The sequence below is a fragment of the Micromys minutus genome, assembly GCF_963924665.1.
Source record: "Micromys minutus genome assembly, chromosome: 16".
Taxonomy (NCBI): domain Eukaryota; kingdom Metazoa; phylum Chordata; class Mammalia; order Rodentia; family Muridae; genus Micromys; species Micromys minutus.
The window spans coordinates 48,322,258-48,348,077 of record NC_137985.1 but is presented as its reverse complement, the minus strand read 5'-3'; the positions used below and the strand labels follow the sequence as shown (position 1 = coordinate 48,348,077).

At 52.4% G+C, this 25,820-nt stretch overlaps 1 protein-coding gene across 2 annotated transcripts; it reads left to right on the top strand.

Annotated features, from left to right (window-relative positions):
* On the top strand, positions 1-24,667 carry CSK (C-terminal Src kinase). 2 transcript variants are annotated; one of them, XM_080930408.1, is made up of 13 exons: positions 1-126; positions 20,072-20,148; positions 20,495-20,608; positions 20,725-20,837; positions 21,138-21,357; positions 22,136-22,229; positions 22,411-22,476; positions 22,560-22,659; positions 22,763-22,853; positions 23,088-23,161; positions 23,263-23,458; positions 23,536-23,622; positions 23,854-24,667. In XM_080930408.1, exons 2-13 carry the CDS (start codon positions 20,134-20,136, stop codon positions 24,034-24,036), a joined length of 1,353 nt encoding a protein of 450 aa, XP_080786534.1. In that variant the 5' UTR covers positions 1-126; positions 20,072-20,133; the 3' UTR covers positions 24,037-24,667. The 2 variants fall into 2 exon arrangements, with proteins under 2 accessions (XP_080786534.1, XP_080786533.1); XM_080930407.1 differs by lacking the exon at positions 1-126 and adding an exon at positions 6,174-6,801.
* The last annotated feature ends 1,153 nt before the right edge of the window (positions 24,668-25,820 follow it).

Genomic DNA, 25,820 nt, shown 5'->3' with positions numbered 1-25,820 from the left:
GTTAGATCAGCAAGCAGCTAAGAGGCTTCTTCTAATCAACAGGCAGAGCCTGTGGATCTCTGGGTGGAGTGAGTCCATCATAAAAAAGGACACCCAGAAGCTGGGGCCTCAGGACAGCATGCAGCGGTGAGTACTAACCTGCATGTGGCTTTGGGAGTGAGACGCGGGGAGCCAGATGCTGTGGGGAGTTCTAACTGCCAGGGTGTTTGGAGGCTTTCTCGGCTCCTCAGTTATTATGGCACTGTGGGTCCAACAACAAAAGCCCTGGCCCCACCCTGCAGAGGCCAGCAGATCCCAGAGAGGACTGCAGGGGAGAGCCAGGCTACAGAGAGAGAGAGAGAGAGAGAGAGAGAGAGAGAGAGTCATCTAATAGCCAGTGAGTGCCAAAACACCCGGGCTAAGCCACACTCCACCAGTCTTCTCTGAGCAGCCGTTTTCACATCTTCAGAAACAGGTCTCTAAGGCTCAGAAAGGCGCACTGTTGGGCCAGCAAGAGGGCTTGGAGGGCAAAGGGGCTTGCTGCCAAGTGTTGTTATTGAATTCTATCCCTGGGACACACATGGTAGAAGAACCAACTCTCAAAAGTTATTCACTCAAATCCCTCTCCTCCCACCTCTAAAAATAAACGAATAAATGTATATATATTTTTAAGGCTCGGTGTTGGCCTAGGGGTATGGCTCAGAAGCAGAGCACATGACTAGCATGCAAAAGAGCCTGGGTTTCATCCCCTATTTTGCAAAAACTTAAATTGAAAGGTCACATAGCCAGGCAGGGGAAAAGCCAGCACCGTAACCAGGAAGCTGTTAAAATAGAACTTCAAGAACGTCATCCTGGGTCCTTCCTCTCTACCAGAGATCTGATGACCAACTGAGTTTATCTCTTTTCAGCTTCCTTTTCTGGAAAATGGGTCTAGTAATAATACTACATCAGGAGATTCACCCAGAAAAAGCTAAGTGCTGGGCTGGGGATGTGACTCTCACGCAGGAGAGACCACAATGGGCATAGAGACCAATACCTGTAATCCAGGCCCTTGGGAGGTAGGGGTAGGAAGATCAGAAATTCAAGGATGTACCCAGTAACATAGAGAGAGCATTCAAGACCAATCTGACATGCATAAGAGCCTGTCTCAAAATTACATAAAGTAATGTTAAGCAGTGGTATCAATCAATGATCAGGTATGAACAGATGCTGATGCAAAATAAATAAAACAAGAGGTCCGTTGTTCTCTGGGGGAGAGATGCTGTAGGTAACTGGCAGCCTCCACTTGTGAATGAGGAGTCAGAACTGCAGACCACCAAGTCTAATCCTTAAATACGCAGGTGGGAAAACTGAGGCCCAGAGTAGAAAGACAAACTCAAAGTCAAAAGTAAGGTCCATCCTCAGAACCTGGGTCTCTTGAGGCTCTTGATGCTCATGACGGACTCACCCAGTCTCTAGAGGGAAGTTTATAGTGTGACATCTCTGGATTCAGGCATGTGCCCTTCCTCCCAGTGGCAGTGTTGGAGGGTAGGAAGTGCTGGGGTACTCTGCAGCACAGTGTGGGGAGGGTCATCTGGAAGCTGTAAGCCTGGCCTCCGAGTGAACAGTGCAGCCCTTTACTTGGAGTTTCCAGAAAATGTCTCTCATAAATGGAAGCAGTTACCAGGAGACCCGCCTCAGGGTCCTGGCTTCTTTGGCAGAGGTGAACATCAGCCAAGTAGACCCAGGCATTGATGGGACAGAGGCAAGCCACTGTGGCCACTTTGCCTTCTCCTGGATTCTGTCCTTTCCTGCAGACTTGGGGCCTCCGCACTGGCCCAGTCTTTGTTCCACCACTCCTGCCTTTCAGCCTAACTTCTCCAACTTGGTGAGACCCCAGAGCAGGGAGGTGGGGTTCACAGCAAGACTGAGCCACTCTGGAGCCTATGTCCTTCCTCTTGGTCCCTCTACCTCCCAGGAGCTGCACTGCTGTGTCCTTTGTCCTGTCTTTATCCTCATTAGGCTGTGCATGAAGCTGATTAGTCACAGCCCTTGCTGATGTGATGTCAGGTGAAGCCCAAGGAACAGAGCTGCAGAGGTAGCCGCAGTCGAGGCAGGTGCCTGTCATTCCCACCTCAAGAGAGGTCAGCCCAGCCCCTCTGCAGTCAGCTCACAGCCCAGCCGCCTTGCACGGGAGGGGGGTTGGGGGGGGCCACCTGCTCTGCCGGAAGTAAGAGACTTTGCTGGAAATCTGCCTTTAATCTTGGCTTCCTGTTTTCTGCCCTGGGGGACACCCAGAGTGGCTGAGTTTCAAGCTACTTCACACTAGCTTCTCTAAACTATCATCTCTGAACATAAAAGCTGGGGGAGGGGAAGAGAAGGAGCAGCGGCCCTTCCCTGCCAGGGAACCATGGGAACAGACTCCAGTCAAAAGTGCTAGAGCTCTGGACCCCCCACCCAGCTCTGCATGTAGCTGGGCCATCTGGTCCCTTTCCCCAAATGCTGCCATAAGCCTTCAGCTCCATCACCCTGCTTTTCCCTTCCCTTCACCCAGCCCCTCTCTAGCCTTCCTCTTACTCCACTCTCTTGGAGTAGCCCCACGGCCAAAGAGTGAGTGGCCCAGCCTGTGCACATGAGTCTTAAATCCTGACTTAATATAGCCTATGTTAGAGACAACTCAGACTTGGCTCAACCAAAGTTGCGATCTTCAGTGTTTTCTCATCTCTGTCTCTGTCCCCAGCCCTAACTCGCTGAGTTCTCCCTCCGGAGAACCCCTCCATCTCCCGGGAGATGGGTGACACCAGACATCATAGGCCATGCTGCATACGCATTCCCCTCAGAGGAAGTTCCCCCTAGACACAGTTTGTCTACGCTTCTGCAGACCCAGTGCTTCTGGAGGACCCACAGCCTCCTCAGCGCGAGGACCACACTGTGTGTCTTTTGCTGGGCTTTGGGTTCGGTTTGGTTTCATGATAGGGTCTCATGGAGCCTAAACTGGCCACAGAGTTTCTACACAGTCAAGGATGAGCTTGAATTTCTTATCCTTCTGTCTGAACATCCCAATTCTGGGATGCCAGGTACAGACCACCGTGGCCACTTTATGCTGTCTGAAGATGGAACTCAGGGCTAAGCCACCACTGTACCAACTAAGCTACACCCTGAACCTTAATTAATGACACAACTGGTTACTGGAATTCTTAAAAGTGTGTGTGTGTGTGTGTTGTTGTTGTTGTTGTTGTTGTTGCTATTGTTGTTTACCAGTTCTAGGGTGTGCCTGTGGAAGTCAAAGGTGTCTGTTCTCTCCTGTTGTGAGTTTCAGGAATGACATCCACATTTCATTTTTGGGCTTTGGAAGTGCTTGTTACCTACTGAGCCATCTCATTGAGGTCTAACCTTTTCTCTTCCTTTGTCAGGCCCCTGCTTAAAGTTTTCAATGGCTCCTGATTACTCACACAATGTAACCCAAAACCAGAATGTGTCCCTGATCCCTGTTTTCAAACCCCTCCCCCCAATCTCCGAGGCCGCCTCCTCCTCATGGCCTTCTCCTTCTCACTCACCATCTCAGCCTTCTGGCTGTTCTTGAGCCACTGAGCACTTCAGTGTGCCAGAGCCCTTGGCCATCCTGCCCCTCCCCCACACTGCTCTCCCCTTCCTACAACTCCCTGGGGTTAGCCCCACCACCCAAGGACCAAGGACCAGAGAAGCCCAGCCTGAGAGTGTAAGTCTCCAGTGCTGTCCCGACATATTCATCTATTACAGGCAATTCAGGCTCAGCTCAGCCAAAGTTGCGTGCCCCGACCCCTGAGACAGGGGTTCTCTGTCTAAGCTGCATTCTTGAGTAGTCCTTTCCTGAATCCAGAAGCTGACATTTTGGTTATGTCCATTGAGTATTCAGAGCCTTCATAAGCTGTGGCTGATCAGACTGGTTTTCTCTGTTCTGTTTAGGACAAGAACCATGGTGTCTCCCTCCATCCCTCGGCTCATTTCCAGCATGCAGGTCTCAGAGAGGTTCCATGTTTTTTGAGAGGGAATTGAGTTCATGAATCATGAACTTGAATGTGAGCTGGTCCTTACACGATCCAGGCTTTGATTCCCAATGCCCAGAATTCAAAAAGGTTATTTTTTCTCTCTCTCTCACTTTGCGGAGAAGAGGTGGAGCCAGAATTCAAATACAGGTTTATTTGATTCCAAAGTTCACATTCTGGGCACCAGCAAACTAAGGGGGTAGTGTTTGTGGGTAACAGAAGATGTATTGGTGGTAAAACTGGAGTTAAATTTAGATATTTACTCAGGTATTCCACACCCCAAATCTCCACAGCCTCCCACCACCTTTTATCAGACAGTGGAGATGTCAGTCTCTCCCTCCCAGAAGGCTTTGCAGGTTGCTAAAGCCCTTTCCTTCAGGCTGAGCAGCAGCAGCAACCCCCAACTGGGGCCATATTATCATACCATCTTGACCTCAAAGGAAAGAAAGTGAAGCCTGACACACACACACACACACACACACACACACACACACCACCACCACCACCACCACCCCTGTCCTGTTATCTTGCTGAATCTGCACCATCTCTCATGAAGAGGCTCTCAGTCTGGTCTCACAGAAGAGGAAACGGTTCAGAGACCTTAGGTAACTAGTTCAAAGCCACACATGTCTTGAGATGTAACCTTGAGATTCGATCCTCAAATATCTGGGTTGGGTTGTTTTTTTTCCCCCTCTGTGTCACACCTAACTCTGAGATCTACTAGATGTTTCCACCAAGGTATCCCTAAAGAACCGGTTCCTTGTAAGCAAACTGGTATGAGGCATGCTGGGTCAGCAGGTCAACCTGTACTCTGGGGGTGGGGGCTGAGCATATCCAGCTCCTGCTCCTAACATTTTAAGTTATTTGCAAGCTGCAACCTTGTCTCTCACAGAACCCTTTCCTGTCCCTTTCTGTCCCTCAGTTATTACATTACCTTCCAGCATCTCTTCTCCCATCTGAAGATTCCCCATTTCCTGCTCCTAAACGAGCTGCTTCTTTCAGTCCTGGTCCTTAGAAAGTGCTCCTACACCTCACACCTCCAGTGAACTCTGTGGTTTCTCTCCAGCCGCTGTGCTTCCATTCTGCACCCCTCTCCTGCCTGAACACTGCTTGCTCCTGTAGCGAAGAGCAAATTGCTCGGGGAGGATCCTGGGTCCTCATTAACAATGGTTTATAATAACAGCCCGTGTTTAATTGAGGACTCACCACGTGCCACTGCACACCAAGCACTCCAAACCTATTAACTCATTTCCTCTCCACAAAACCTTACAAAGTCGGTGGTATTACTTTTTTTTTTTTTTGCTCATTTTACCAAATCACAATGCAGTAGGACAGACAGCAATTAGGTAACTTGTCCAACATTACACAGCCAATAACAACTTCCTTATTGCTTTTAAGCTGAAAATAAAGTCCAAGAGAGTTCCAAGAGGTTCCTGGGTTCTTTTGTCCCTGTAGCTTACAGGACAGCATCTCTGACTGCTTTCCTACCCACAGTGTAAGTCAAGCCTCGGATGCTCCCTGCGGCCTTTTCAGCTCCAGGAACTCAACCCATGTACCTTTCTTTCCTGTTTCCTGTGACCTTGTACACTTTTTTTTTTTCATTTTTTACCAATTTGTTCTTTGTGACAATTTTTTTTTTTTGAGTCAACCCCTAACAAGAATTTGACAGAAATAGAGGTTTTAAGAAGTAGACTCGTGCTGGGCAATGGTGATACACACCCTTAATTCTAGCACTAGGGAGGAAGGAGCAGGCAGCTCTCTATGAGTTCCAGGCCAGCCTGGTCTACCGAGCGAGTTCCGGAACTTCATAGTGAGACCCTGTCTCGGAAAAACAAAAGAAACAAACAAAAAACTACAAAGGAGGAAGAGGAGGAGGAAGAGAAAGAAGAAGAAGAGGAAGAAGGAGACGGCCGACTACAGAGCAGGGGCGGTGTAAATGCATGCTTACTGTCACAGAAGAGTCGAGACCTAGCCTGGAGAAGGCTGAGAAGTTTGCTCTAGCATGCTGGTGGCCCTCTGAAAGGACCTTCGGGAGCCTTCGCGAAGGCCAGCAACTGGGGGCAGGGCGTCGGCGCGGACACACCCCCTGCATTTCCTGCAAGGCCCAGCAGAGGGCGCCGACCCACGCCCCGCTGCGCGCCGGGCAGGCCCCCTCGCGCAGGCGCGCCGCAGCGGGCGGAGGATCCGGGCCGCGCTTCCTCTCACCAGGCCTGCGAGCTTCTTCCCATCGGAGCCCGGGCGAGCTGAGGTTGGCGGCCGCCGCCGAGCCTGCTGCTTTTCTTGTGCTCCCGCTCCACCCCGCGCCCGCCCCGGGGGGTCACACCGGGGTGGGGTACGAGCAGGGCCAGCCCCGGCCGCGCCGCCGTCGGGGCCGTCCCCGGGCCAGCCGTCCCTCCCGCCTGGCCAGCCTCCGGCCGCCCAGCCTCCGGGGTGTGGGGCTCAGGCAAGCCCCGCGGGCCGCGATCGAACGCCCGGGGCGGCCCCCGGCGGCCCGCGCGAAGTCCCCAAACCGAACCTCGGTGGCAGTGTTCGGAAGCGGAACTCTGCCGGGGCCGCGCCGGCTACATTGTTTCCTCCCCCCGACTCCCTCCCGCCCCCTTCCCCCGCCTTTCTTCCCTCCCCGCCTGGTGCTGCGCGGCAGTCCCCCTGCCTGTCTGGCCGTCCTTCCTCCCTCTCTTTTCGCATCCTTACACCTCTTTGTACCGCACCCCCTGGGGACCCCTGCGCCCCTCCCCTCCCCCTTGGCCGCATGGACTGTCCTGCAGGCCACTGATGCAGCCCGCAGTGAGGAGGCCTGGACCGCAGTGCCCCCAGAGAGGTGAGTGCTTGGCAGCCCCGAAGGAGGTGGGTGTCCGAATGCCCCCTAGAAGGGAGGAGGAGGTCGCTTGTCCCGCCGCTGTAGCCACCGCCGCCGCGCCCACACCCATCCCCCCCCTTCCCTAAACGGGTTCGAATTCTCCCGGGAATCACTGTCAGAACACTACTGGGAAGGAGCCACGAGGGAGGTACTACCCTGCACCACAAGAGACTTGGCTTAGGTCAGCTGAGTCTTACCTTCCCACCCCCCAACTCCCGTGTGGAGCACAGAGTGGGAAGTGGCTGAACCCCGGAGGAAGAGAAGCAGTATGGGCCGGACTCCGGGAGTTTGCCCTTTCCTGTTCAGGGCTTCCCTGAAGGTACCCTAGCTTGCTTGGTTCAGAACTCTTCTTCAGTCCTGCACTGAGGTTCTGCTGGCTCCAAACAGCCCAGGGCCATGCCATCTCCCTTTATCCCTGATACAAGTCCGGGTCCTTGAACTAAGCCTGTCACCCTTGGCCTGCCGGAGGACCAGGCTTAAATCTAGAGACCTCTGACCCTTGGGTGGAGAAACTGGGCAGGGCTTCCAGTCTGCGTAGAGGTGACAACTGGGCATTACTACCATACCCCCTCCCCCCAGCATCCTCAGTCCATTTTCCCAGGCTTCTCAGGACCCACACCAGTTATTTGGAAGGGGTGTGTCCAGTCACTGGATCTTGGGAGCTTAAGTAGGAGCTCTTTTTTTTTTTTTTTTTTTTTTTGATCATTTTGTACTGCAGGGAACTGAGGCCCAAGGGGCAGGTCATATTCCAGGCTTTTGGTGGAGGGAGGCCGGCTCTCTTTCATTCCCACTTGTGCAGCAATGGATGGTTATAGGTGAAGGGGAACCAGACCCACTGTGTACCGACCGGGGACACTGGCGTCTCCAGCCCGAGCACGTGTTCCCCTGCAGAGGGCTAGAGAAGAGGGAAAGGGCTTCCGGGCCTTTGCTATCTGTCTTCTTAGGGGCTAAGACATCATAAGTATTGCTTATAAGACTTCCCCTTGGTATCGGGGCTGGCTCCTACTGGTGTGGGCCATCTGTGTGGTGTGGTGTGGTGTGTACAGAAGCCTGGTTCTAGGCAGTTTTGAAACAGCCTGGTAGTTAATCCTGACCCTGCCTTCCCCACATTTCCCAAACGGCTCAAATAGACACTGAACAGGGTCAGCATAGGCAGAGAGGGACACAGCCTTGGCCTGAAAGTATCAGGGGAATGTAGACACTTGGGGCTTGTTTCTTCCCTGTACCCTGATGTCGTGGGATCTCAGCAGTGGCCACAACAGGATCAGGCCAGAGGCAGTAAGGTTGGCAGTCGGGAACCCTTCAGGATGCTTAGCTCTGTTCAGGCCCCTTGGAGCCACAGGCTGTTTTTGTCCCGTTCTCAGGCTCCTGCCCTTGCTTAAGTATTTTCCCATTGTTCTAAGATGCACTGGGGGGGGGGGGGGGGGTCTATACTCACATTGCCTTGTGCCTAACCCGAACTTCTGTCCAGCCTCAGGGGTTGTGGCTAGGCCTGATATGGCTGGATGCTTCTTACCAACTTAGCTGCAAGGGTGTGGCCACAGTCCAGAGGCCTTTTAGAAAGCGGCTTCATTTGGGCTAGCACATGTTGGAGGCTGTGAGTTTCATTTGGCCAACTAATTTCCCCCTATCAGAAGGGGCCTAGTCTTTCTGTGTTGGGATGGGAACAAGGAGAAGACCAGGGAGCAGATTCCCTCCCCACCACAGGGCACTGCTTTTAGAGGCTAGTCCACATGGAGAGGCCCACAGCAAGTGTTGGTCAGGGGAAGATTCCTGCTTCCTTAATTCGAGTACAGGTAGGGATAGAAGCCAGACACCCATAGTATGACTGAACTTCCCCAATAATCCTCCTGGATCCCCAGGGAATGGTAGGACCATTTAGGCCCATCTTTTGAAGAATTTCAAAGCCTTGACATGTAACAGTCAAGGAACAGAGATGTTGAGTCTGGAAAAGGACGTAGAGAGATACCTTCTCGTGTCTGAGAGAGTGTCCCAGATGGGACTTGGTGCTCCATAGTAGAAAAGTCCTGAGTACCTGGGCCAGAGCTGACGGGCAGGACCTGGAAGGTTGGTCTGAATTCACACGAAAACTCTGTGTGTATTGATCTTACTATTTAGAAAGCAGTGAGGGCCGTATGTGCTGGCATGCAGCTGTAATCCTAGCAGTAGGGAGGCCGAGGCAGGAGGGATTCCAAGTTCAAGGCCAGCATGGGCTTCAGACGGAGATTCCATCTTTAAAAAGGAAGGAAGGAAGAAAACAAGCCCCAGAAATCTTAGAAAACAAAACAAGAGTACCCACTATCTGCCAGCCAGGGCCTGTCGGCAGGCACGTTAGAGCCCTGTTTCTCTTCCTTTGCTGCTGTTAGCATTTAAATGTGTGTGCCTCCACTTTTCTCCCCACTTACTACTGTGTTCCTGGGCATTTCCTGAGCTACCTGCCCTGGTAACTGCCTCTGCAAAGCTTCAGGGTATTTCCAGGAGCTCTGCTGCTGCTTCGTCACCAAACCTTCTCCGAGTGTGCCGAGCTCCATCTGTCAGGCTTGTGGGCTGTTACTACACACCCTACAAGCAGCTAGTAGAAAGCAGGCAGTTTAGCAGCTAAGTATGTGGGTTCCAGGCCCAGCCATACCACTGTTCCCTGAACCTAGCTAAAAGGAACAGTGATCCTTGTACCTCAGAGGACACTGAACTAACGAACCCACTAAGAGGCTGGAGAGAGCATGGGACAGTGGCTAGTGTATCTGCCTCAGAATGGAAGATGCCTGAGCCCCGGGCCCCAGAACGAATGACCGTTTCACCCATCCTTGGTAAGATGTCCCAGACCCTCTGAAAACCTCTGGCCATGGATTCTAGGCTGCTATGTCTGCCTGTGCTGTGCCCACCCCTTTTCCTTTACCACGTGATATGCTGCCCCAGGGCATGGGGCTGGCCTTGAGAAGATTGGCTGCTAGTTGCTGTCCAAGGCCTGACCCCACCCATTCCCCTTCCACAGCCTTGGAGTTGGGAATAAGCTACCTACTACTGTTGATTCCCAGCACGGACACACACTGGTTCTCACTACCGGGCCTTGAACTCAAGATCCTCCTGCTTCAGTCTCCAGAGCCTTAAGATTACAGACCACCAAACCCAGAGTCAAGGGACCCTTTGCCTCAGATTCTGCATGGCTGTTTCCTCAGGCTGAGCCAGAGTTGGTCAAGCCAGCCCCAGTTTTCTCCAGTGACCAGGGAAGGGAAAGATTGGATTCCGGAGCCTTGCACCTGAGAGTTAGAAAGTAGGCTTATGAGTTAGTGTCCTCCTTTGCAGATCTAACCTGGGGGTGTCTCTCTGTGACATGGGCAGTGAGAAGAAACCAATCTCTGTTTGGCACACCCTGGGTCCAAAAGACTGTTGCCCTGATTGACTAGGGTGGCCCAGAACTAACCTAGGTGAGGAATGCTGACGTGACCATTTCGGTGCTGAAGTCTCTCAGGCTTGTAGCTGGAGACCCTGACTAACAGACTTTGACACATACATTCTGTCTGTCTGTCTGTCTCTTTCTCTTTCTGGTACTGGTGGCATGAAAGTAGGCATTACTATTACCCTCTTGTCCCATAGCTTCAGTGGGATGAGGTCACAGGGTTGGGTCTTACCCAAGATGCTGGCCTTTGGGTGTTTCTCGGTTCCCCCGCCCTTGGATAGGGACAGGATGGGTGGAGGAGCAGCAGGGAGCTAAACCCAGCGGGGAGCACTGCCTCCCTTCTCTCTTCTGGGTCCCTTCATCCAAGGGCTTGAAATAGAATCCGCTAAGTAATGATTAAAGTCAAATTCAGGCCTAAAAATAAAGAGCCGGAGAAGGGAGAGCTTGTGTGCTCCCTGCATGGCTGAGGGAAGATGTGAACAGGGAGAGACTGGGTTTGGGTGACTGAGTCCCAATCCCCATGGTCAGGAGTGCTCCGAGGATTGGGGGAAGTGGGGATGCTCTCTTATTGGGCATGACGTACCTGCAGCACCCATTGCTTGTAGAGTACATGAATTGGGTGGAGGATGAGAGAGAAAATCCCATTTTTCCCACGAGGAAACTGAGGCTCATTGAGTGAATTTGAATTGACTTGCCCTGGACTAGCTGGGAGCTCACCATAGTGGAGGCCCCACACAGCTCCGCCTACCCTGTTTTTGCCTGCTCTCTCTTCCTGGTTCTGTGAGAAGGACAGCACACTAGTGCACACCCTCCAACCGCAGCTTCCCTCCGCCTCTCTTCCGTGGTCTGCAAACCCAGCAGAAGAGCTGCTAGGCGCTCCCTGGCTGCCCTGGGTTCTGCATGGTTGGAAGGCTTGTGGGCGGGCGAAACCTGGGTGTCATCCGACCCGTACATCCTGGCTACTGCTCTTCAGCCCAGCCCAGCCTGGCACCTGGTCCTCACCCAGCCTCGAGGCATTGCAGCTTGTGATGTGCACACTGCAGGGAAGGAGGATGGATGAACTCCATCACTGGCCACACAGGAAGCTGGGCTTGGGGAAGCCTGGCAGGACAAGCCAGTGGTTTCCCCTCCTGCAAAACTGCTAGGATCTGCATGCGCTAGGACAGCCTGGAGGACTTCTTGGAGGGAGAGTAGAGCTTGTGAAAAGTATTTGAAGGGCTAGAAATTTAGAAAAGGGTTCAGGGATTGTGTCCTCTTAGAGGTTGCTGCCTTCTCTGGGTTCTTCTGTGAGGCTCTCCATGATGTCCTGATCTGTCCGCAAAGGCAGGATATGTAGACCGCCCGAGGAGAGCACGGGTGTACCTCAACTTGCTGGAGCAAGAGGGACATAATGTGAGTAGTCAGGTGCCCCTAGCATTCCTGTTCTGTCCTTTCGGGACATCATATGATCCTGCCAGGGAAAACTTGGAGAAGTCTGCTGACCTAGGTTCCAGCATAACTAAGCTTAAGTCCCTATTCTAGCACTTGGAGGCTGATGGCAAGCTTGCGTCCTCCCCTGTCTAGCAGGGATCTACTAGGGTTTGTGGTGGGAGGGGAGGTGTAAGTAGCTGATCCAGGGCCTTGAACCGTGTTAGAGCAGCAGGCTGCTGCTTATCTGTTCCCATTTGCTGTTGATCCTGCTAGTGTCAGGGTACCCCCTTCCCCTAGTGTCGGGGTACCCCTTCCGCTGTGTACTCTGCTGTGCCTGTTCTGTTGGTTCCTTGGTTGCTTTTGTTTTTCCGAGGCAGGGTCATACTTTGTAGACCGTTCTTGCTTCACATCACAGAGATTCACCAGCCTCTGTCTCAAGTGCTGGGGACCAGAAATCAGCCACACAGAGTTCTAGACCATTCTTTTATCCCCTGGGCCTCAGTCTCCCCTTTATCTCTCGCCTCAGTCTCTCTGGTAATGTGGCTAGGAGACTTTGGGGGTGTGGGTTGTGAAACAAAGCCACTACATGACTCTAAGGGGTTGTTAGAGGTTAGTGAGGAAGCTGTATGTAAATACAGGAAAAAGAAAATGCATAGACATGGCCCTTCCACTAAGGGGTGGGGGAACAGGGGCCTGGGGTAGGACCCTGGGGAGATGTGGAGGCCCAGAGGCCCAGTGCATGTAAGTAATTAGGCTCCTGAGTGGTAATTAGAAACCTTTCTGGGCCAGGAGTGGCAGCCTCAAGCCACAGTGTACCCTGGGGAGGAGGGCCCCCCCCCCAACGTTATCCTCCTCTTCACTCACCCCCTACTGCTCCTAAACTTCCAGACAGGATTTCCGGTCTCGCTGAGCCCCAGTGAGTTGCCATAATTTGGTTCTTTAACATTTTTCAGTCTGATGGCTGAGCGAGGATGAGGCTGGGGCGGCATGCCCCAGAACCCAAGCTAGGCATCTTTCTAGCCCCTGCTGCCCAGAGCTCTGAGCGCTCCACAGGTCTGTGCTTTCAGACCTTTCGGGGTGCCTGTGTGTGGGGGTGCTGAGGGCCTGTGTGAACTGCTGGGTTAGTGGGGAACCCCCCCAGCCCTCTGCTCAGTGTGAGGCTGGGTGACAGTGCTATCAGCCTGAGAGCATTATGCAGGACCAGGGGTGGGGCTGACCATAGCCACCAAACCAGCTCTGCTGCTGGCTGACTGCCCTCTTCAGGTGCTCTGCCCTGAGAGGGGGTGTGCCCAAGACTGCAACTTCACCTTTGCCCCTGTCTGCCCTAGACATGTAGGAGACTTCCTCTGGCAGCCTTGATCGAACCCCTCAATAATTCTATATAAGTTTTAACCCTGGCCTGTTCTAGGTGCCCCTTTTCCCGTCTTTTCTAGCTCACCTCGTTCCTGCAAGCTGCTGGGTAAACCTGTCTCTCCTCAGCTGTTTTCGGGCACTGGGGTAGAACAAGGCAGGGTTGGGAGCATACTATGCACATGCTTGACCACTAAGTTATACCGAAACACCTCAGCTTTCTGAGGCACGGGGACAACTGGCTGATTGGCCATTCCGCACTCAGGAAAACAGGAGCTTGGAGTATATTTTGTTGGAATCCTCAGTATCTCAATAGGCTGGTCACAGAGGCGAGGCTGAATCAGGTTCTTAGATCTCAACGACAAAAGTCTCTTGGGCCTTCCTCCTCCTGCCCAACCTGACCATCAGGCATGACATGAGGTACAGAGACCTTCCTGCTGCCACAGGTGGTTTTGCCTGTGTGTGTGTGTGTGTGTGTGTGTGTGTGTGTGTGTGTGTGTGTGTGCGCGCGTGTGTGTGCGTGTGTGTCTACAGACAGTACAGCTGGGTTTATAGCAGGACCAGAGTCTCTGTGGGCCTTAGCGCCAGTCCCCCCCAGGTCGCTGGTACACTTCCCTTTTCAGTGGGTATTTTTAGCTGCGTGTAAACAGTTTCTGAAAGCTCCCACGCCCCATTAAGCAGTGGAGTTTTGGTGAGGGGGTAGGGCTAGAATCTTTTGACCTACCCTAGCCCTCTGCACGTGCTTAGTTCTGGGGTCTGCAGCTGCCTCTAGGGCAAGAAAAGGGCAGCCTGGGAGTGTCTAGGCTCCTACATCCCCCCCACTTATGTCCCCTCCTGGACAGCCTGGGCTCCCAAGAAAGGCCTGCCTGAGGCTGCAGCCACTGACCTCAGCGCTTGGGCACAATGCCCAGCCTGTTCCCTGGACCCCAGCACAAGGACTGCTGGGAGCAGAGTTTAGGGCAGGAAGTCGGACAGAAATGTTGGTCCTGCCACAATCCCAAGCCCCTGTCCTCTAGCTTTGTGGGGGTGGGTAGCAGCTGCTGACCCTCTGGGGTTAAATATAGTCGTATTGGTTGCAGGACCTAGTGTGCTGTAAGCAGACAGGCTTTTCCTTTCTGTCTGTCTTTTCCCATTCATTCATTCATTCCTCATTACCGAGCAACAGCTCTCAGCCCAGCCTATGCTGCCGATGCAGACATGAGTCAGACTAGCTCCCCTCCTCTATCTACACAAAGCTTCCTTTCTACCTCAACCATAGGCCACTGCTAGTGAGGTCCTCCGATGAGCACTGTGGTATGGGAGACCCTGGAGGCAGGGCCAGCCAGCACAGCTGGAGAACCCAGGAAAGGTTCCTGGTGGAAGTGGCTTTCAAAAGTATTTTCAAATGTATTTTTTAAAGGAGAAGGTAATACAGATGTTTGTAACTTTAAAAGAAAACCGAGAGCTGGGGATAGAGCTCAGTTGGCAGTGTTGGGGCTGCCTCAAGTCGTGGGTTCAGTCTCCAGCACTAGATAAACTGGGTGTGGTGGCAGACAGCCGATTCAGTAATTTGAAGCTATCTTTGGCTATCTAGTGAGCTAGAGGTTAGCCTGGACTGCACGAGTCTTGATGTATATGTCAAAACAGGAAATACAGAATAAGCTAGAGAGATGGCTCAGTGGTTAAGCACTGACTGCTCTTCCAGAGGTCCTGAGTTCAAATCTCAGCAACCACATGGTGACTCACAACCATCTATAATGGGATCTGATGCCCTCTTCTGGTGTTTCTGAAGAGAGTAACAGTGTACTCGCATATATAAAATAAACAAATAGATCTTTAAAAAGGAAATAGAGAATTAAAAAAATTTCCTTTAATTTGATCCCATCCCAGAGGCAACTTCTTTCATTTGTTTTTAAAGGGTATTTAATTTATTTTATATGTATGAGTGTTTTACTTGCATGTGTATGGGCATTGTGTGCATGACTAATGTCAGTGGAGTTCAGTAAAGGGTGTCGGGTTCCCTGGAAGTGGAGTTACAGACATTTAGTACCTGTCACACGTGTGCTAAAAACTGAACCCAGGACCTCTGCAAGAGGGACAGTTGCTCTTAACTGCTTAGCCATCTCTGCAGCCTTCTCTGTGTCTCTCGGAGACTACATAGGCATCTCCAAGCTCAGGTTTGTGTATTTGTTTTCTATAAAACACAACTTGGGAGGTAGGGAGAAGGCTCTGCTGGTAAAGACGCCTGCCACCGAGCTTGGCTGCCTCGGGTTGATGGCCAGGACCCACGCAGAGGAAGGAGAGAGAACCAATTTCCATGTGTACTGTAGGGCATGCATCCACATGCATATAAAATAAATAAAATGTCATAAAAGATTTTAAGACACACAATTTATACCTGGGTGTGGGGTGCTTGCCTGTAACCGAGGCCTGGAGACTGAGGATCTCAGAATTTGTAATCAATCTAGACCATATAACAAGAACCTGTATCAAAAATCCAAGGGCTGGAGAGATGGCTCAGTGGTTAAGAACACTGACGGCTCTTCCAGAGGTCCTGAGTTCAATTCCCAGCAACCACATGGTGGCTCACAACCATCTGTAATGGGATCTGATGCCCTCTTCTGTGTGTCTGAGGACAGCTACAGTGTACACATATACATAAAATAAATAAATGAATCTTTAAAAAAAAAATCCAAAAGCAGCTGGGCACAGCGGCACACGTCTTTAATCCCAGCACTCAAGAAGCAGAGGCAGGAGGATTTCAGTAAGTTGAAGACCAGCCTGATCTGCATAATGAGTTCTGGGATAACCAGGACTATGTAGAGATTCTCTCTCTCAAGCAAAACAAAAACACCAACAATAGCAGCCACAAAATAGAGCAAACCCCACCCAGAAGTTGTAGTATACTATAGGTCACCTGTACATTTGCCTGCTTTTGGGTTTGAGTGTTTCAAAAATCTCCAAAAAGTGGAAATAATAATAAGTTAGACACTTTGCCGATGTATGTTCTTAACATTTTGCCACATTTACATTGCATTACCTCTTACCTTTTTGTTATAATTTGTGTGCACCACACACATTGTCTATAATTTGGAGGTCAGAGAACAACTTTGTGTTGTTGGTTCTCTCCTTCCAGGGAGGAAACTCGGGTTGTTAGGCTTGGCCACAGGTGCCATTGTATTTTGGGGGTTTGGGGGATCAGAACCCAGGGCCTCACGTGCCTCACAGTTTGCTTTACTGACCTGTTATCCATACATAGCTGCACACAGTGTTTGCTGGATTGTCATGGGCATCAGATCCTTTACTTGGGAGAGTTTGGTGTGTGCGGGTGTGTGTGTGAACACATGTGCACTTGTATGTGAGTATGCCTATGTGCACATTCGTGTAAAAGCCAGAGGGAAAACTCAGGTGACATTCCTCAGGAGCTGTTCACCTTGTTCTTGGGATGGGGTCTCTCACTGCAGCCTGGGACTCTATAGGTAGGTTAGGCAGTTGAGCTAAGAAGTTCTAGAAGCCCTGCTCCTGCCTTCCAGCACTGGACGACATGCCACCGACACTCAGATTCATTTAGGTGCTTGGGACCAAACTTGGGTCTTCACAGAAAACATTTTACCCACTGATCTAGCTTTTTGGGTCTTTGGTTGGTTGGTTGGTTGGTTTCATTTTGGTTTTTTTGAAACAAGGTTTCTCATAACCCTGACTTTCTCAGAACTCTTTCTGTAGACCAGGCTGGCCTTGAACTCGGAGATCCACCTGTCTCTGCCTTCCAGGTGCTGGGCTTAAAGGTTGTTTTGGTTTTTTAAGATAAGGTATCACTGTGTAGCCCAGTATGGACTCTCTCTCCCCAGCTCTTGTCACCACAAAGAGGGGTACCCTATATTTTGCTTTTTGCTTGTGTATAGCAGTACAGTCACCTAGGCTGTATCCTAGGCTGCATAACTTCCTTGGGTGAAGGGAGAGGATAAGTAGGCAGATCTCAGGCATCTGAGAAAAAGTGTGAGAAAGGGAGACAGGCATGGTGCTTGAAACCAGCAAATATGAGGAGCTCAGGACGTCCCAGAGGTCATAGGATCAGGATGCAGCGTTCCTCTTAGAACAGTGGTCCTGCACTACCTTCCTAGAGTGCCTTGGTCATTCACAAAGGACCTTCTTGTGAGGTGGCTTTCAGTAAGTAGCTTCTTTAAGGCATGCTGGCTATTACCCTAGGACTTTGCTAGAGAAACCATACGGCAAGGCCACTCGCTCGCTCAGCCATCCTAGCCTGGTGACCTCACCATGATTGACAGGTTGGAGGATGTCTGATAAGGCATGCAGTGACCCAGGTGTCACAGCAGCCCTGGGAGCTGCTGGCTTCTCGCCCAGCTGTTGTGTACATGAAGAAACAGTCCCAGAAAGCGCTGCTATGGAGTCGAGGAGATGCGATTTTCCTTGATCTGGTGGCTGAGCAGCCTTCCCCTCTAGGCAGCATCCCCTGACCACTGCTGCCTTGTCCCATCCTCTCCCCACGTCCTTACCTCATGGCTGCGCTTTGCCCTGAATGTCCCAGATAGACAGCAGTCCCTGAGAGTATGTGAGGTATGGAAGGCAGAGGCCACCAGGTGGGCCCTGGCCAAGGAGCTCAGGAGTCTGACTGAAGCAGGATGTGACATCTCACTGGAGCCGTGACCTCAGGCAAGGTCTCACAGTACTCTAGGCTTTCCTTGGGAGCCTCATCTGTAAAATGGGGTTGGTAATAATAGCCCCTCTGTTTCTCAGAGTCATTAGGGTTGGACGAGCCGTGAGGTTCCTAGGATAAGGCCTGACACTGAGTAAGTGCTCAGAAAACAGGGCCTGTGATTATCTTCATTATTGCATCCAGGCAGCAGGGAGGTGGCAGGGCAGCTGCAGGCCAGGAAGGAGTGTTTGCAAACTGGCAGCTGGAAGGATGACTAACTGCCCAGCCTCCGCTCCCTCCTGTGGTGGCAGCAGTGAGTTCTGAGTTTGGGGAGGGAGGAGGAGGCGTGGAGAGCTGGCGAGCTACAGTAGAAGGACCCTAAGGCTGGGGCTCAGCCAACTGCAGTGGGGACCCTAGCTCAGGCTTTGTGACCTTAGGCAACCTCTTGGACCTTGGTTTTCACTTGTATGAAACAGGGAGGCTCACAGCTCTTCCATAGTATCCACAGAGCCTGGGAGGTGGTTTTCCATGCATGGAAATAGTGGGTGTGAGGGGGTGGGTCCTATTACACTCTCTGGGCTTCAGTCTAGACAGCAGGCTTGATAACCTTGCTTGCTTCTGGGATATGAGGCCCCAAGGGTCCGTTCATTCCCTCTGGGTTGGCATGTTGATAAGGCCAGGTTCAAGGCCCGGGTCTTGCTCGGGAGTTACTTTCACCTGCACTCTACCCTCACTTCTGCTGGACTCTGGGAGTGCGTGCTCCAGGGTCCAGCCATAGCTCTTCACAAGGAAGCTCCTTGCCACCCTATAATGTTCATTCTAGGGCCGCTGGAACCGTCTCGGACAGCAGGCAGACAAGGGTGCTTGGGATAAGCTAGGCAAGTTGAGGTCACAGTCCCAAATGAGTCATTGGTTCTGCCTTGCTTCAGCAGGTTCTACCCAGGCCAGTTCTTTTCCATTCATTCATTCATTTATGTGTTGGTATTTTGTGTGCATGTGTCAGTGTGAGGGTGTCAGATCCCCTGCAAGTGAAGTTACAGATGGTGTAAGCTGCCATGTGGGTGCTGGAAAGTGAGCCCAGGTCTCCGGAAGAACGGCCAGTGCTCTTACCGACTCAGCTAATATACTCAGCTTCTCTATGTCACCTTTTCTAGCCATTCTTTAAAAGAAGGTTTTAACAACATAGCTTAGGCTGGCCTCCAACTAGCCATCCCTCTGCCTCACCCTCTTCCCTCTGCCTTTCTAACAAACATCTTTTTATATCAATTTTTATTTGTTTGATTGCGCATGGATTTAAAACATACAGGTCCACACCTTGTTCTAGAGTTTGAACCCAGAGCCTTGAGCATGCTAGGGAACTACCACCCACGAAGATTGGTCCCTAGCTCCCACCCTACCTTTTGAAGTCTTAAGGGCTTAGCTTCCATGCTTGCTACATGTGTGTGTATGTGCAGGTGTGCATGCTCATGCATGTGTAACAGCATTTACACAGGAATTCCTGTCCCAGTGGTTATGTACATAGTCATAAAGTAAAGGCTAGACCTCACCTGTCCCATCTCAGGTGGGTCTGCTGTCTAACCGTGTGATTACAGAAGGGCCTTGACTCTGTTTTCTCACCAGAAAGGAAACAGCAGCCCCAGCACCTCTGCATCTTTCTGGGGTTATCTGGGGCCTGGGGCTGTATTTGAACAGCTAGTGGTGATGACACACGTGTGTGCAAATACACTTATTGCTCTTGAAAGTGTTTTGGGGACTTTACTAGAATGCATGGACAGCTCTCAGGGTACAGCCAGTAGGTTGCTATGGAGCAAAAAAACCCTGTCCTGCAAGGGAGCTCAGAGAGCTCCCATAACCACTCTGCCCAGTCCTTCCCCAAGTTCCATCCTGACAAGCCTGGATTGATTGAGCCAGATTTTGAGCTTGATACCAAGGGAGGCCCAGTGCTCATGCTTTCCTGGGCCTGGCTCCCAAGTGTGGCTGAGTGGGTCGTGCCACTGATGAACGGCACTCCCTTCTGTGACTTCTTGTCCTACCTTGTCTACATCATTTCAAAGCATACCACGGGAGAGCAGCTGCCCCTCTCCTGGTAGACATGGGCTGCTTAAAAGGAAGGACAGACATTTTTCAGTGCAGAGGCCTCTGGACAAGTGTTCCTGGACCACATAGCACCTGCCCAGTTTTAGAGTTTCCCTGGACTCCCTTCCCTGCTAGTCTTCCAGGCCTCATTGGCCCTCTTGGTCATTCTGTGGGACCTGTGAGGCCCGCAAAGACAGGATTGATAGCCACCTCTCTGGGACTACTAAGTCTGTGCGTTTCTACCTGAGGCTAGATAGAACAGCCCTGGACCCACATGTCAAAAGGCCTGGCACTAAGTTGATGATCACACTCAGGGTGGGGGTTGTCTCTTCTCACTCTGCTTCAGCTTGACTCTTCTCCCACAGCTCTAATGGTACCAAGTAACAGATCGGCCTTCCTATAGCCCGGGGACGCCAGATCTCAGAAGATGTCGGCAATACAGGTATCATGGGGCTGTGGTGGGGACAGATAAAGCAACCCCGTGTTCCGTCCTCCCCAGGCTGGACAAAGAGTAGGTACTTAGAGTAGCTTGTTCCAAACCAGGCCCGCTCTCCATCCCAGTCAGGATCTGTGTGGATAACACTAAATCCAGTGTGCTCTACTGGGCACAGGGCCCCAGAGAGGGCTATAGAGGAGTTTGGGCTGAAAGAGCTGAGAAATTCTCTAGAGAAGGTATCTCCCCCAGGTTCATGGAAGTCAGCTAAGATACTTTGGTCTCAAGGGCATTCGGGCAGGTTGGTAGAGAAGGGTCCTAGACTGTGCCCATACACCCATCCCTTACCTTGTAGGCCGCCTGGCCATCCGGTACAGAATGTATTGCCAAGTACAACTTCCATGGCACTGCTGAGCAAGACCTTCCCTTCTGCAAAGGAGATGTGCTCACCATTGTGGCCGTCACCAAGGTACATGGGACCAACGATGCCTGTCTCACTCTCTCACCTCCAGGGGTTTCTTCTGGGTTTGGTTCCTCTGCAGAGGGAGGCAGCCTCAGAGTGTGTCTGTGTTGCTCTCTCTCCAGGACCCCAACTGGTACAAAGCCAAAAATAAAGTGGGTCGTGAGGGCATCATCCCAGCCAACTATGTCCAGAAGCGTGAGGGTGTGAAGGCAGGCACCAAACTCAGCCTTATGCCGTGAGTACCAGGAGGACAGAGGGCTGCACTCTCCTGGTTTGGGGGAAAGAGGAAATGGCCGTGGTCTTTCTGGAAAGGCATCAGAGCAAAACAGCCCAAGTAAGGGGCTGTGTAGGTGAAGGCTTGTTAGGAATGGGACCAGAGGTTGAACCTAACAGACTCAGAAGGAAAAAGGACCTGGGAAGAAGATGACACCCTCAGATGCTTGGCTGATTGGGAGTTCTGGGAAGGTGTATACGGGAGGCTGGCAGGAAGCTTCTGGATCAGTACCTTTGTGACCCCCAGCCTTGCCACCCACAGTTGGTTCCATGGCAAGATCACTCGGGAGCAGGCCGAGCGGCTTCTCTACCCACCAGAGACAGGCCTGTTCCTGGTGCGGGAAAGCACCAACTACCCCGGGGACTACACACTGTGTGTGAGCTGTGAAGGCAAGGTGGAACACTACCGCATCATGTATCACGCGAGCAAGCTGAGCATTGATGAGGAGGTGTACTTCGAGAATCTCATGCAGTTGGTGGAGGTGAGCAGGGTACATGCCTGCCTGGGGGTGGCCCCTCTTTCTCACACACTCACGCCTAAGTCTGCCTGAGGACATTTTAGTACAAACCGTGACCCAGCTCACCTGGCAGAGGACCAGGACATGTTGACAGCTTCTTTGAGTCTTTGGTTCCTCACATGTGTGGAGCACCAGCTATGTGAAAAAGCTGTTCTGTCCCCAAAGTGTCCCAAGAGCCCACAAATAGGGTGGTATCCCCATTTTATAGATAAGGACACAGGTTCAGATCAGCGAACCCCCCCATCTATGCATTTGAGGGGCCTGTCTGATCCAGAACTCACTTCCTCCAGCACTCAGAACCTCTAGATTATACACGGCCATCAGTGTCCCTGAGGCACACAGCTCCTTAATGTTTCTAACACCAGCTCCACCAGCTCTGGCCAGGCCAAATCTGGCATCCAGTACCTATGGGTTTCCTCCAAGCTCACTCATCTCTGGCTTACCTTGGCCCTGGTAGAGGCTGGTATAGGAGCAGGGCAGATTTTGGTATCTACCTTAAGATATTGGTGAGGCCCAAAGCTGTAGTAACAATTGGGAGTCCAGTAGCTGAATGAGGGTGGTGTGAGAAATGGACAGGCATTCCCACCCTTCTTTAAATGAGGAACCCTCTCCACACAAAGCAGCTCAAGGCTATGTAGTCTGGCCTCTGCTGCCCTCTGGTGGTCAGACCTGAGCAGTGCATGAGTCAGTGAAAACGGGGGCCTAGTGGGTCTGGTTCTGAGGGCCTGCCCCATCTCTGCAGCACTACACCACAGATGCCGACGGACTCTGTACTCGGCTCATCAAACCAAAGGTCATGGAGGGCACAGTGGCAGCCCAGGATGAATTCTACCGCAGTGAGTGCACACTATGCCCGACCTCCCACTTCCCTCACCCGGGCCCCCTGCCCTTACCCTAGAGGCTTGGAAACCCCAGACACACCCACATCTAAAACAGTTTAGCCTGTGCCTTTCATCTCGAGTGCCTCAGATTAGCCGTTCACTTCACTGATGCCTCCTTCCTGGTCCCCGTCCCCAGGTGGCTGGGCACTGAACATGAAGGAACTGAAGCTGCTACAGACGATAGGAAAGGGGGAGTTTGGAGGTGAGTTGAGGGAGCTGGGGGGCTGGGGGGTGAGGCGGGGGAAACCCTAAGAGTCCAGGAAACAGCCCCTGCTTCTCCTACAGATGTGATGTTGGGGGATTACCGAGGCAACAAAGTTGCAGTCAAGTGCATTAAGAATGACGCTACAGCCCAGGCCTTCCTGGCTGAAGCCTCTGTCATGACGTGAGTTGGGCTAGACATGAAGGGCAGGCTGCCTGGGTGGAGCTCGAGCATACATGTGGGGGGAGGGGCAGACTGAGCCCCTGACCACCCTGCCCTGTCACAGGCAACTTCGGCACAGCAACCTAGTCCAGCTACTGGGTGTGATTGTGGAGGAGAAGGGTGGTCTCTACATTGTCACAGAGTACATGGCCAAGGTAGGTGCTCCTCGGTCTCACCCTGCCCCTCCCACAGCCCCTTCACTCTGCCCCTGCTGAGCTCTGAAGGTGCCAGGCCTGGCTAGTCATTTATTGGCTGGCTTTAAACAAGTTAGGCCACCTTTTCGGAACTCAGTTTTCTCTCTCATAAGCCTCCCAAAGATTGTGGGGTTGAATAATAGGAACACTGTATCCCTTCTCCCTTCCCTCCATCCTTCTCTGTCCTATCCACAGGGGAGTTTGGTGGACTATCTTCGATCACGTGGTCGTTCGGTGCTAGGTGGAGACTGTCTCCTCAAATTCTCACTGTGAGTGGTGCAATCTGGGTGGGGGGTAAGAACTTGATGGAGCCCCCTGCCCTGCTATGGGAGCCCCCGGTCTGAGGGACATGTGGCTGTCCTGCCCTCAGAGACGTCTGTGAAGCCATGGAATACCTTGAGGGTAACAATTTTGTGCACCGGGACTTGGCTGCCCGGAATGTGCTGGTGTCTGAGGACAATGTGGCCAAAGTCAGTGACTTTGGCCTCACTAAGGAAGCTTCCAGCACTCAGGACACAGGCAAACTGCCCGTCAAGTGGACAGCTCCTGAAGCCTTGAGAGAGAAGGTGAGCCAGGGTCCTGGAGTTACCCCCTCTTCCGAGCTTCCTGGGATCCATTGCTGATTCTCTTATCCACATGGCAGAAATTTTCCACCAAATCTGACGTGTGGAGTTTCGGAATCCTTCTCTGGGAAATCTATTCCTTCGGGCGAGTGCCTTACCCAAGAATTGTGAGTATGGGTCTGGAAGCCAGTGTGTGGCTAAAGCCGAGGGCGGGGAGGCAAGTGTAGCATCCCATGGGAACTGCCTCCCTGGCTGGAGCCCAGACCCTCTGGTCTGTCCTGAGTAGCTATTCCCTGACCTGGGCCTGAAGCAGGGCTCAAGGCCCTTCTTAGAGAGGGATTTCTGGATAGGGCTCCCTTCTGCTGGGAGGCACCGAACTCACACACCACCTCTCACAGCCCCTGAAGGACGTCGTCCCTCGGGTGGAAAAGGGCTATAAGATGGACGCTCCGGATGGCTGCCCGCCCGCAGTCTACGAGGTGATGAAGAACTGCTGGCACCTGGATGCTGCCACGCGGCCCACCTTTCTGCAGCTTCGAGAGCAGCTGGAGCACATCAAAACCCATGAGCTGCACCTGTGACCTCTGCCGCCGCCTAGGCCGTGGGCCTGCAGGGATGGGGCCTGGAAGATACAGATCCGGTGCCCTGCTGCTTGCTGGGCCTGAACTTGAACTGAGCCCCAGCGGGCTGGTAGGCCTCTTGCCTCTGATCTGCCTGTCCCTTTTGGCCCCTCCAGAGACCCCACCTAGGCCTGGCATCTTTTCTCATGGACCTAACTATAGGGCTTGGGGCACCCACTGAAGGGGCTGAGAAGAGAGGAGGCCAAGGAGCAGGAGGCAGTGCCCCTGTGGCTGGCCTTCTCTTAGCCCCATCATTCGCCTTCTTAGAGTTTTATTCCTTTCCTTTTTGAGATTTTTTTCCTGTGTGTTTATTTTTTATTATTTTTCAACATAAGGAGAAAGAAAGTACCCAGCAAATGGGCATTTTACAAGAAGTACGAATCTTATTTTTCCTGTCCTGCCCCTGGGGGTGGGGAGGAATCAGCCTCTCTCTAGGGACTCATTACCCCAGCCTGTCCCCCATCCCGTGTTCCATGTCCAGTGTTGCCTCGGTCGCCTATGTTTGCGCTTGACCGTGTTGCGCTGTTTGCATGTGCCCAAGGCAGGCATCTGTCAGGGGCTTGGATTTCATGTGCTGTGGCCGCTCACCCACACCGCCTTGTGAGATGGAATCGTAATAAACCACTCCATGAGGACACCGCCATCCAGCCTCGGCGCTTCCTCCGCCGAGCTGCCTGTCTGCCCAGTTGTCTTCCCATGCCATCTTGTCCATCCTCCTGTCTCTGTGAGTGAGGCTGAGAGGGAAGCATGGCCAGGAGATGTTGCCCCTCTTTGTGTCAGCTGCACGAGCCTGTCCTGTGTCTGCCCGTGGGGAAGTGCTCACCGCTGCCCATTCCTGCCAGCTTCTACCTGAGCCTGAGCCCCTGGGCTCGGGACCAGGCCTTGGGATGCTGCTGGGGGTTCTGGCTGCTTCTGCCGTGTTGTCCAGGCCTGAAGCACAAAGAATTGAAGTCCGGGCCTGGCCAGGTGTGCCTCTGGGATGAGAGCCCAGATAAACATGCCTCCGACAATACTGACCTCAAGGGTGATGGGAAGGGGAACCTCTGGTGCTTCTCACGTCTCATCTAACATGTGACAGCTTTGCTCTTCCCCACCCCTACTGTGTGCCAGGCCCTGTGCCCTCCTGGGCTTTGCATGGAGTGAGGCACCTTCTGTCAGCCCCACCTGGGGTACACAGATGGAGAATGAGGACCAGTTGTGGGCTTTTCTCCCTTAGGTTATCCAAGGTCGGTAGAGCCCCAGTGGGGAGGAGAGACTTGGTTCATTAAGATGAGTAGGGAGGTTCCCCTTGTCTCGTGCTCTGGCCTTTCTCCTCCAGCACACAGGACCAAGGCCCAGGAATGCTGGCTTGAAGCTTGCCTTCTATCTCCACAGGCCAGCTGCTCCAGCCCTTCCCAATGCAATACCGCCCCACAAAGCCACACTCTGCACATACTTCAGGCTCATTTTTATGAGTCATTCAACTGCAAATGGTCAAATACCTGCTGTGTGTGGACTGTGCTGGATGATTCAGGCAGGGAGCAGAGCAGACTGGGGTCCACGGGTAACAGGACAGTCACACACAGTGACAGGCTCTTGTGAAGGAGGCCTAACAGTATTATCTGTAGATCAAAAAGCCGCATATGGGCTGAGTTCAAGATGGGTGTGAACATGGTGCGGCTCGTAGTCCTCCTCCCCCCAGGACAGGAGACCCTAGGCAGGGAAGCTTGTCGAAGAGCTCTGAGAAAAAGGGTGATGGTGCTGGG